The following is a 13,257-nucleotide window of genomic DNA, read 5'->3' on the forward strand; positions in this document are numbered from 1 at the left end:
ACAGAAACTCTTGTCGATTCGCGTTCGCGTTCACGTAATACGCCGAGCCGAACCTCTCTAATATCTGCGTACGTTTACCGCCAGCGCACACGCACACACAAACCAACCGCAAGATTTTTGTTCTCACAAGCCGATGTTCCCCGGACGGTTTTTGCACGCACGGTTCCGGTCTTCCATCAGCTCTTTCTCATTGCAGCATCTGTCTCGCCACACCTTGTCTCAGCCCACAAGCAGTATGTCTTCCTTTCACAGTATGTCTCAGTCCACGCTATCTCACCCCCAGCAGCCCTCTCCCAGTCTCACATTCCCATCACGTCTCACTTGGATCTGTTTCGGTCTTTTCGTCTTATCCTCTTGGTCATATGGGATGGGACATAATGCCGTAAAAAGACCGTAATCTGTCTCGGTGCCGCAGTATAACTTCCTCTGTGACCACGTTTCATGCGACCAGTGCTAGTTTCTCTCTCACTCCGTCTCACTGCTTACTGTCTTGATATATGCTGCCTCATTTATCCAATCATCCATCTCACATACGCCAGTATGTCTTATTTTGACGTGCCTCACTCAGCCAATACCTGTCCCACCCCGTTTCACTGATCACTGTCTTAATATGTGCTGCCTCTCTTCCACCACATCCGTCTCACTCTCCCAGCATATTTCACTCTTAAGCTGTCGTCCTCAGTAAGTATTTGTCTCACCCTGTCTCACTTCTCCCTGTCTCAGCCTGTGCTGCCCCTTGCCCCAGCATGCCGCTCTAATAGCTGTCTCGTTCTTTGCGTTTCAGTAGCCGTTATAACGTTAGCGTATTTTAAAGTTGAATATTTTGCAGCTTTTGTTCCGAAGTGAATGATAATCATGATTCAATATACGTGGTAATAATATGAAGCCCGTGTTGCTGCTGCTGCTGCTGCTGCTGTTGCTGCTGCTGCCGCCGCCGCCGCTGCCGTTGTCTTTGCTGGTTTTGCTGTTGGTGCATCCCCGGGGGAAGGGGGGGGAGGGTGTAGCCCAGTGCGAGGGATTGAGCTCCTCTTCCCTCTCTCCCCTTCTCTCTTTCTTCTCTCCACCCTATTTCCTTCCTTTCTCTCCTCCATCCTTCCTCCTTTTTCACATCTTTCCTTCCTCCTCTATGACCACTCCTTCTTTTCTACCCTCGCTCTTCCCTTTCTCTCCCCTCTCTCTTCTTTCTCCCATCTCGCTTTCCTCCTCTATTCCCTCTCTCTTCCCTCTGTCGCTCGCCGCACCGCTTACACAACTTTCGGGGAATGCGGCTCCTTGAGTCTTCTCCTGGAGGATCTATTGGGAGAGTGCTGGTGGGCACGAGGCTGACACGTGCTGCGGTGAAGCTGCTCATTGTGCCTGCATTGTGTGCGTACATCGAGAGAGATGCAGAGAGAGAGGGGGAGGGGGCGAGAGGGGAGGGGAGTAGAAGGGAGAGTGAGTGAGAGATAGATAGATACAGACAGGGAGAGAGAGACACACATACACAGGGGAGTGGGGGTTGAAAGAAAGAAAGAACGAAAGTGAGCGCGAATACTGCGAAGGAGAAAGAGAAAGAGAAAGAGAGAAAGCATGAGTGGGAGCTAGAGCGAAAGACGGGTAGAGAGAGAGAGAGAGAGACAGATATTGGGGGGGGGGTGAGACAGAAGGATGCTGATGACACCGCGGGGCTCTCTCCACGCTGAAGCCAGTCACAGCTTCCGCATCGTGCGATGTCGCAGCAGCATTAGCGCGCTGCCTCGGCGGCGTGACTCAACCATGTGTCAATGCGCTCTCGCCAGGCGCGCACGGCGACAATAATGATACCTCTTCCTATAAGTCCGTGCCCCCGAGGGGTGCCTCCCTGTATCCAGCCTCACAAAGCCCGTATTGATTTCCAGCGTTGTCAAAGAAGGCCCGACCGCCTGCTCCGCGCGCGTGTGTGCGTGTGCATTGTGGTGGGCGCAAGCGGGCAGATGTCGGCTGTTTCTTCTGCGTGAACGCGTGGATCTTTATGTTGCGCCGCGGTAGAGGAGTTGCTTTGCTTGGTCGCGGGTCGGCGAATCTCAGCAACTAGATTTAGTTGTTGGTTGTTTAGTTTTGGCGCTCGCGCGCGCGTTTTCTTCCTTCCGACTAGAGTAAGATAATAAGAGACGCCTTGTATACGGTAATTCTGTTTTCGGTTACAGTTACATAGTAAGTGAGAGTGACGCACAGGTGCGCGGAGATACCCGCGTAGATTTCGCATCGTTGTTATCTTGTTTTAAAATATGGATGGGAAGGAAAAAAATATGCGTGCGCACGCGTGTGCTGGTAAATATCTGCTGATGTGCTGAGTGCGGTTGTACTGTCCTTTATATGCGGTTACGGAGAGCGACCCTGTATGGCTCATGCTTGCTTCATTACGGGTGTCTGCGTTTATAGACTGACCCCGCAAGTCGTTGAGAATCAATCGTGTGTTGTCAATCGATCGGTCCGTGGCAGCATCGGCGGCTTGGAACCCGTCTAGGTGTCTGTTCTGATCGTGATATGAACCTAGGTTTCATTTCACTCACATATATAGCGCTTTCGGGGCTATTACTGTATGGTGTGGCAATATCGAGCAGAGTGAAGATATTATGAACTGCGCGTGGGCTGATAAGAAGCACGGGGGTGATGATAGGCAATTATAGACACGTTATGAGATTAGAAATGCGTAATCACCCCCACCACTGCCACCGTGCATGCTCACCGATGAGTCACGCGATTAGACATTTAATTCGGTAATAGAGAATGAATCGTGCCTTAGAAATTTAATACCTACCACTATGAACGAGCAAATTGATTTTCTCGGGGGTTTGGGCTTTGGGGGGATTTGCGCAGGTAGTTCGCATTCTAGCCAAGAACGCTGATTAGAATCTCAAGCTCTTTGCATCTATCGCGATGATTGAGTGAGAATTGAGAATGACTACTGTAACCGACCGAGAGATTGACGGAGGCGTGTGATGTGTGGACGTGTGGACTTTGTACGAGAATTATTTTGCAGATTGGCGTTTTTTCGATATATTATGCTTCCTCGTGACTTTGGCGGTTTCAAAGTCAATTCTTTTCTTATAATGGTTATCCGTGTTTACTAACTCGTGAGTCTGCACTGGTTAGTGTGGGATGGTGGGAGGGGGAGAACTTAAGGCGAAATGTTATCTATTGCATTGTAATAAATTTGTTGATAGCTTTTACCGGGGTCGTATATTTTTTGAAAAGTGCACGCACCACCTGGAGATACCGCAGCACTTGAAACACGTGAGACGAGACCCGACCGTTACTGGAATTTATGTCCGAATGCAAAACACGATTTGATAACAAGCGGATGTTTTGAGAGAGGCGGGCGTAAATGATGTCTTATAACGCAGCGTGCGAAATGCCACCGTGCGACGCTCTCAGATTCATACGTGTTAGGTAAGATGTCAGTGCTTTTTAGGGCAGTGCTGCTGCCGACAAAAACGGAAAATCTTTGTCGATCGAGCGAGGCGCGCAAGCATGTGGTTGTTAGAATAGATAGATATAGATTGTCTCGTACATTTCCTGTGTGAAGCCATCTGGTGGTCTGTGAGAGATATCGGTACCATATAGTGATTGTGAGGTTTTTGGGGCTTCATATGATTGGCGAACTACGCATTACGTTGTGTGCTGCTCGACCTGTGTAGAGAGGAGAGAGAATGGCTACGGTATAGTAGAGCTAGGGTAGTAGTATGGTAGGGTAGTATGGTAGTTACTAGTATGGTATGGTAGTAGTATGGTAGTGGTAGTAGTAGCTAGGGTAGAGTATTATAGTAGTAGAGCTAGGGTTCTCTGCTGCCAACGTTTTTGCGTTCGTCAATTCATTACCGCATTGGAACGGCTGTTTATTGCGTGCGGAGTACGCACAGCGACGTATATATGTCATTCCATTTCTGCTGTTGATGATGTTGTTGTTTCCCTGGTTTTGATTCTGCTTCTACGGCTTGCTATTGTGCGGCTGGTGCTGCTGCCGGTGGCGTTACTGCTACTACTGCTGCTATTGTTGTTGTTGGTCTTGGTATTGTTGTTATTGTTATTGTCGTTATTATTGTTGCTACTGATGATGGTGAGGAGGAGGAGGAGGAGAAGGAGGAGGAGAAGGAGAAGAAGGAGGAGGAGGAGGAGGAGGAGGAGGAGGAGGAGGAGGAGGAGGAGGAGGAGGAGGAGGATGATAGTGAGCGCTAAGCGAGGCCTGCGAGCGTGTTTTCAGCAGCAACATCAGCAGTAACATCAGCAGCAGAAGCAGCAGTAGCAGCAATAATTGCTCCTTGCTGATTTTCTAGGAAAACATCAGCATGCACGGCTCGCGCTACAGCCCTTTGTCGCGGTTTATTATCCCAGCAGAGCTGCACAGTATCAGTCACACAGTACGTAGGGAAGCGCTTGCTGCTATAGGAAGTGGGTCGTCTCAATAGCCAGCCTATGGTGGAAGCTTCTGATCGGCTGCGGCGCCAGGTTTACTGCGCGTCCGATCTCACTCCTCAGCATATAGCCAACGTAGCGAGATGTTCAAAGGTTCATATAAAGGTTCTTCGATTGCGCGCGCCGGCCCCATGAGGTGCCGATATTAAAGGACACACGTGGAAAATGTTCTCGAAGCGCAGCCCGGTATTAGTGTAGTCAGGCTGGTCGTGCTGTGTGCGTGCGTGGCGTGGTCGAGCGAGCGTACGGCGCGCCTGCGTGACGTGCATGTCGGAGGACGGGCGTAAGTGTCGTCCTGTGCATGCCGTTGCGTGCGTACGTAGCGTTGCCTGCCTGCTGGTGTGAGTGGTGCCAGGAGGGCGTGCTCTCTAGGCTGGACTTAACGGCGAATTTCAGTTAGCGAGGTTTAGCGCGCGTGCGTGCATGCGTATGTGCGTGCGTACTACCCACATGTTGCTCTGCCCTTGCACGGTAAATCGTGTGAGTCACCGCGGACTTACGACGATTTCGCGGCGGTCGTCTCTCCATATTAGGATTCAGCGTCGCTTCGTCGGTTTATTATTGCATTAACGACGTATGCGTGTTCGTGTTGAGATGGCGCAAGGCGAAGGCCGTCGCCGCCTGCCTATTTGTTCAGGCGTATTTGGACGCAAACGGCTTTTGTATATCGCGGAGTTAAACAAGGGCGTAGCTTTAGAGGTTATAGTTACCGTACTCGAGGGAGCGATCTGCTCGAAAGAAGGGGTTGACCTAATATTTGAGGACTCGCACGCGCAATTCTTGAATAGCGTTCCGCAGAGTGCAGTATGCATACAAACTCACTCAAATTCTCACTAGAATCATCTCACCACGCCGTCTATTTAGTTAATCTTAAGATTTCATTCGGGGGGAGCATAGAGAAGGTCTAGAAGGTCGGTAAGTGTGCGTGTGCGTATACGTTGATACTAGCCGCGGTATTATCCATTTCACTGTGTGCGTGTTGATTGTTTTAGATATTTAAAATGGTTAGGTCGTCAATTTATTATATCTGGTAAGTCAAATCGTACAGTGTAGGGTCACTAGTGGTAGAGAGAGGGGGAGAAATAGAGAGAGATGAGACAGAGAAGGACAAGCAGACCGCACCCACATGACGTACCACACGCGCACAATACAGCAGCAGAAAAGCGAGCGAGAGAAGGTGGATAGAAAGAGGGAGTAATAAGATAGAAGTAAAGAGAGGGGGAGTAAAGAGAGCAAGACGAGAGCTTGAGTAAAGAAAGGGAGATAGAGGGAGGGAGAGGACGTGAGCGTGGTGCGTATAAGGTTAACTGCAATGGAAAAGCGTCGTGGCGTGTCGTGTCGTAAGTCTCGTTTCGATCGGAGTTTAAGTTGTCTAACCGCAGCATTCATTAATCACTCTCGCGTTCTCATTATTCTCACGCGGACTAGATGCAAATTCATACGTTAAGTATTTACGTACAGCAGCGTCGTGACACGGGGGCCGAAGATGCACGGCGAAAGTCAAAAATGCGCAGAGGTGCGCGTGCGCGACCCGCCCCGTCCTGCTGGAATGAACATGTTAAAAATCCTTGCAAATTTTGCTCAGCAAAAACTAAAAATATAGCTAATATAGTCTCACTGAGAGCAAATATCAGCGATTAACCAACAATTCTAAACACAGTCACAATATTTAGTGGCGTCATAGCCATAGAAAAATTGGTTTGAATCCACATCATATCCAGCATACATTTTTGAGTCAAACGGACTATTTCAAAAATCACAAATGGCCTCTCAACAAGCTACCGATAATTAAAACAAAGGGGCATCTATTTGTGTGTGATAATATTGCTCGCGCGGTCCCGCAAACAGATTTTGATCCATTTCATCTCCGTCTTGCTTCGTAGTAGTCCAGGACTTTGAAAGAACTAATATAATATGAGGTTAAAAACTTACACTCTATGTTTGTTACGATCTAACTATGCACCTCTGTGTTTCCATCGACCAAAAATATCTCCGGTGAATTTTTGCATTACTGTACCGTCCTTGTTGACGTCTCGCGTAGCCGTCGAGAAAAGTGCGAGACATGACAGCGACAATCAACAAGAAGATAGCAAAATTGTAATCGTGGATGATTTATCTTGCATGCGGTTCTTAAAAGACATTTTATTGTTTATTTCAAACAATGTACTAGTTGATCAACAACAACGTTAGGACATCATGAGAGTGAGAATAAACACTAATAAACCGCTTTGAAAACAACTGCTAATGATCGCTTCTCACTCAAGAAAGCGCGACAACGCCCAGCGTCATCTAAAAGCTGGGACACATTAGGCCCAGTTTTTCCATTGGCAGGTGAGCTTCGGCGCGGCCGATGCGTTTCGCGCCGAGTTCAAACATGTTTGATAATTATATTTAGCCGCCGGTCTGCAATCCCTAAGTTTCCGGTGTCTGTAGATTGAGATCCGGCCGATTTGTACAATATCAGCCAATCGAGCGTGCTGAAAAACACAGAGTGGCCCAGACTCAGTCGCAGTAGTGTGTCCAACAGTAGTCGGCGCCGAAAGCTGAGCCGCCGTCTCGATTCGCATGAAACAATCGCTAGTGTGTCACTATGGCATTGTTTGTTCAATATATTTCGATTTGTTTTATGTGATTTTAGTCGCATATAACATTCGACTTATACACATAATAACATTCGATTATCACATATAAATTCGATTTATCGCCGCATATTATTGATTTCACCGCAGCGAATCATTGATTCACGCGGCTCGAATCATTCGATCCTTCGATCTGAATCGAATGATTATCGATGCGTTGTAATCGAATTTGCGCCGTGAATCGAATGATGACATCGATGCATTCGATACACGCTATCGAATCATTCGAATCGCGCTATACGAATCCATATCGATCACGGCATCGATGATACAATCGAATGATTCGATGCGTGAATCGAAATGATTCGATGGGCTGTGAAACGAATGATTCGATTCTTGAAATCTAAGTTCGAATGCGGAATGGCGAAGATTCGATCGTGAATCTGAATGATTCGATGCGGAACGAATGATCCGATTGCGTAATCGAATGATTCGATGGCGTGAATCGAATATGCATTGAATCATCGTATTCGCGCATCGAATCATTCATTCACGCATCGAATGAATGCATCGAATGAATTCGATGCGTAATCGAATGATTCGATGCTGAATCGAATGATTCGAGTGCGTGAATCAAGATCGACTTGCGTGAATCGAATGATCGCTGCGTGAATTCAAATGATAGATACGTGAATCGAATAGAATTCGATGCGTTGAATCGTAATGATGCGATCGAATCATTCGATCGCAGCATCGAATCATACGATTCACGCATCGAATCATTCGATTCACGCATCCGAAATCAATTCGATGCTATAACATTCGATGCGAGAATAGAAATGATTCGAGGCGTGAATCGAATGATCATGGTCGGAATCAATGATTCGATAGCTTGAATCGAATGATGCATGTCGATATCATTCGAATTCGCTGCATAGAATCATTCGAATCACCATCGAAAATGATCGCGACGAGATGATATCGATGTCGTGAATACGAATGATCGATCGTGAATCGAATGATTCTGATGCAGAATCGGATAGATCGATCGCGAATCGAAGATTATCGACTTACATCTATTCATTCAACGCATCGAATCAGTTCGATTCACGCATACGAATCATTCGATTCACCATTCGAAATCATTCGATTCACGGCATCGAACTCATTCGATTCACGCATCGAAGTCATTCGATGCAATCATTCGATGCGGAATCGGAAATATTCGCAATCGGCGAATCGATATAGATTCGATGCCATCATTCATTCACGCATCGAATCATTCGATCACGCATCGAGATCATGTCGATCTCAGGCGTCATTCGTAATATTGCGTTCAGCCGCAGTCGAATTCATTCGATTCAACTCAATCGAATAATTCGATGCATGTCATTGATGCGGAATCGAATGATTCGATGCGTAATCGAATGATTCGATTGTCGTGAATCGAATGATGCATCGAATCATCGGATTCAACGCATATCGATATCATTTCGATTCAACGATCGAATCATATCGATTCACGGCATCGAAACATTCGATTTCACGCACTACGAATGATCATGAGAATGATTCGAATTGCGAATGCGTTAAATATTCGATCGTGAATCGAATGATTGTCGATCGTGAATCGAATGATGCGATGCTGATATCGAATGATTCGATGCGTGCATGCGAATGATTGCGATCGTGATATCGAAATGATACGCATGTAATCATTAGATTCGCACATGCACGAATCATTCGATTATGCACGCATCCGAATGATTCATCGAATGATTCGATGCGTAACGAATTGAATTGTATGTCGTAAGTCGAATGATTTCGATGCGTGAAATACGACCATCGAATGTGTGATATCGAATGATGATCGACATCATTCGATTCGCGCATCGAATGTCATTCGATTTTCACTGCATCGAATTATTCATCACGCATTGAATCATTCCGAGCATCATTCATGCGTGAATGAATAGAATTCTATTTGCGTGCAATCGAATGAATGTCGACTGCAGATGAATTGAATGATGCGAATGCGTGAAACGATATGATGCATTTCGAATAATCGATTCCGACATCGAATCATTCATTCAACGCGGCATACGAATCATTATCGATTCACGATAAATCATTCGATTCCCTGCATCGAACATTCGATTCACGCATCGAATCATTCGATGCACGGCATCGAATCATTCGATTCCACTCATGAATCATTCGAGTCACATTCGATGCGTGAATCGAATGATTCGATGCGCTAAATTCGAATGATTCGAGCACGTCAGTTCGTTCAACGCGCATCCGAACAATCGATTTCACGCATCGAATCATTCGATCCCGCAATCGGAATCATTCGATACGGCAAATTCGAACATTCGATGCTCATTCGATGCCGTTAATCGAATGATTCGATATGGTGAATCGAAATGAATTCAATGCGTAGACATCGTACATGAATTCGATCATCATTCGATTCACGCATACGAATCATATCGATACACGCATCGAATACTACGATCACGCATCGCATGATGCATCGCATGACTTCGATGGGCGTGAATGCGAATAGATTCGAGTTCGTGAGATCGAATGATCGATTCTGAATCGATATGATGCATCGAATCATGATCACGCTCGAAATGATGCACTCGTAAGAATCATATCGACTTCACCAGAATGAATTTGAATGCGAATTATGAAACAGAAGATACATCCACATAGATCCACAGTTTAGACTGCTGCGATTGTACGCGTTACTCGTATGAGGAAGTGCGCGTTTGAATTTAACACGCGGGATAAAAAGAGTGTATGATGGCGAGCTGTTTTTACGAACGATGGAGGTGCGTAATGTTTTCACTGAGTCGCCGATATTCAACTCTAAGATGCCTGCGTATACGGTGATCTTATAATGCAACGGACCTGCTCTCTCCTCTCTCAATCTTCTCCTCTTCTCTCTCTCTTCTCTTCTCTCTCTATCTCTGCTAGTCTCCTCTCGATCTCTCTCTCCTTCTCTCTTCGTCTCCTTCTTCGTACTTATCTCTCCTCTCTATCTCCTTCTCTCTTACTCTCTCTCCTTCTCTCTCGTCTCTCTCGATCTTCTCTGCTCTACTCAGCGATCGCTAAGATTCTCGTCTCTCTCTCTCTTTCCTCCATCCTGCTCCCTTCCTCCTCTCTCTCACCCGCCGCACCGTAGACGTGTCGTGCTGCGTGCGATGCGTGCGTGGCGTGCGGCGTGCGTGCGTTGCGTGCGTGCCCATGTGTGCGTGGCCTGAGATGAAGAAAATACCAAGTAAATTAACAAAGCAATATTTTACTTGTGGAAAAAATCCTCTACAAGCCTTATTTAATATAAAACAAACATGTGTTCAAGCAGAGAACGCGACTGCGATTTGAACAGATCTTGCTGTGTTGTAAACTATTAAATTCCTGTTCAAAGACGAGAAAACTTTTGTGAATGCAGCACACGTATATTCCTTCGTAATTCCGCGTCGGTTGATAAAGCACAAACGAACATGGACATGTAGGTAAGTTTGTTCCTTAGTTAAATCTGCGCATACTGTATCGTGAAACAACTGCTGTAAAGCGATGCGACAGCTGATTATATATCCTAGGCGTATCAGTCGAGCGGGGCGCTAAGAAAGTGATATGCGAGGGAACACTGACCAGCGAAACATACAACTTATAAGAAAATTAATAAATTGCGTTTTGGAGGAAGAAGGTTGGTTGTATGTCTGGATCCGCCCCCCGGTGGATTGTTTGCTAATTCTGTTACCAGCAATACTTTAGAGAGAGAGATTGCCATGCGTGTCCCGCGTATCCGCACACTGCGATTCTTTTCTTTGTTGTCGGCGTCGTGCGTGCGTGATTGCGTGCGTGCGTGAGTACGTGCGTGCGTTGATGCGTGCGTGCGTGAGTACGTGCGTGCGTGATTGCGTGCGAGCGTGAGTACGTGCGTGCGTGCGAGCGTGAGTACGTGCGTGCGTGCGCGCAATGCGTCTTCATTAATATTCATGGACAGTCACGCGATGTGTGAAATAATCGTATTTCACAAATGCAGTTAAGATTCTATTATGACCGCCCAAGTATTACCGCCATCATTTATTCAGTTGATTTCTTGGTTCGCATGCAGCCGTCTCGCGTGACTTCTGCCATCGAGGTTCACTCGAGTTTGTTTCACCGTTCTTCGTTCCCTCACTATTCATTGCGCACTGACTGTTTTTCGGTGTAGTGCAGCAGGTGGGGTCGTTGTCGTATCAGGTACTACAGATATGTACCCGAGGTAGTTTTAGGTTGTTTAGTATTATGTTTATATTTTTATATGAGGTATGTTTAGGGTTAGTGTTAGGGTTAGGGCTAAGGTTTAGGGGTATGGTTAGGGTACACTTCTGTAGTACAAGTCTGGTACACTTTGTGTATACATATGTGTACCTCGGGTACATATCTGTAGTACCTGATACGACAACGACCCCTTCAGCTGTAGTGCAGGGGCTTATGTAAGAATTTTAAGCTCTGCAGCTCTGCGTATGGTTTTCTTACTCTTTGGGCATGTCTTTTTCAGAGAAAAAGGGTCGAGGATTTAATTTTATTCTTCATAAAATTTGAGGCGCTTGTTTGGCTGTCCCAGGACTTTGTTTTACATCTCTAAGTGAATATTTGCTTACATTTTTAACAGTTTGTGAGTAGTTCAGTTTCATTTGTTGTTGTTCAATGATGATGCTTCACATCAACCCCTTGTAATTGTCATATGATATTGTTTATTGACATTCTCTGAATCGCACGTCATTTATTCCTAGTCGTTTGTCCACCCACTATTGCTCACCAACCATTGTTCAACCACCATTGTTCATCCACCATCATTCACTCACCATTGTTTATGCACTGTTGTTCACTCACCATTGTTCACCCGCCGGCGTTCACTCACCGTCGTTCACCCGCGCTTCTCTCTCTCGTTTGCAGCGTCGTTCATGCGGATGATCAAGAAGGCCGAGAACAACACGAACATCCTCTTCGCTGACGTCTACCGTGGCATGGCGGCTCAGGCGCGCGCGCCCGTCGGCGACTTCTTCCTCGACCTTGAGAAGTATGTCCGCGCCGACCCGGCCGCCGCCGACCCCGACGTCGACCTTCGCGACAGCGTGAACTCGCTGTTCGACGCGCTGTTTCCGCTTGTCTTCCACCACACGATCAACCCGAAGCTGGCGCCGTTCTCGCGCGACTACTCCGCCTGCCTCGCGCAGGTTCGCCAGGAGGCACACCCGTTCGGCGAGGCGCCGCACCGGCTCATGGCCGACCTGCGGCGAGCGTTCTCCGCGGCGCGCGTCGTCCAGAGGGCACAGCAGCAGAAGCAGCAGTAGCAGCAATAATTGCTCCTTGCTGATTTTCTAGGAAAACATCAGCATGCACGGCTCGCGCTACAGCCCTTTGTCGCGGTTTATTATCCCAGCAGAGCTGCACAGTATCAGTCACACAGTACGTAGGGAAGCGCTTGCTGCTATAGGAAGTTGTCGTCTCAATGCAGCCGTTGTGTGGGAATGGCCTGAGCGGCTGCGGCGCCAGGTTTACTGCGCGCCGATCTCTCTCCCAACATCATAGCATACGTAGCGAGATGTTTCAAGGTTCATATAAAAGTCGTCGATCGCGCGTGCCCCCAGGGGGCGATTTAAGAACACGTGGAAATTGGTTCTCGACGCGCAGCGCCGGTAGTGTAGCAGGCGTGCGTGCGTGCGTGCGTGCGTGCGTGCGTGCGTGCGTGCGAGCGAGCGTACGTGCGCGCCTGCGTGCGTGCATGCGGGAGGACGGGCGTACGTGCGTCTGTGCCTGCGTGCGTGCGTACGTACGTGCCTGCCTGCGTGTGTGAGTGCGTGCAGGAGGGCGGGCTCGTCTAGGCTGGAATTAACGTGCGAATTTCAGTTAGCGAGGGTTGAGCGCGGCGTGCGTGCATGCGTACGTGCATGCGTACATGCGTGCGTGCGTGACATACCACGGTGTTCGCTCGCCCCTGCCGTAAATCGTGTGAGTCCCGCGCGGATTACGCTGATGCGGCGGTCGGCCTCCTATTAGGATTCAGCCGTCGTCTGCGTCGGTTTTATTATTGCATTAACGACGTATGCGTGCGTTTTGAGATGGCGCACGGACGAACGGGCCGAAAGCCTGACCTATTTGTTCCAGCGTATTTGGACCACGGGCTTGTATAGCGGCGGAGTTATACAGCGTTTAGCTGTAGAGTTATAGTTACACGACGGAG

The 13,257-nt window shown here is 47.7% G+C and overlaps 1 protein-coding gene across 1 annotated transcript in view; it reads left to right on the top strand.

The window, feature by feature from the left end:
• The window catches only part of LOC106808895 (glypican-5-like), a 37,674-nt gene extending 25,307 nt beyond the window's left edge, over nucleotides 1–12,367 (top strand). Inside the window, exon 3 of the mRNA XM_014811801.1 lies at nucleotides 11,970–12,367. Within this exon, the coding sequence (XP_014667287.1) occupies nucleotides 11,970–12,367 (398 nt within the window). The remainder of the gene's footprint in view (nucleotides 1–11,969) is intronic.
• Nucleotides 12,368–13,257: the final 890 nt, after the last annotated feature.

This window comes from Priapulus caudatus, unplaced genomic scaffold (genome assembly GCF_000485595.1).
Source record: "Priapulus caudatus unplaced genomic scaffold, Priapulus_caudatus-5.0.1 Scaffold312, whole genome shotgun sequence".
NCBI lineage: Eukaryota > Metazoa > Priapulida > Priapulimorpha > Priapulimorphida > Priapulidae > Priapulus > Priapulus caudatus.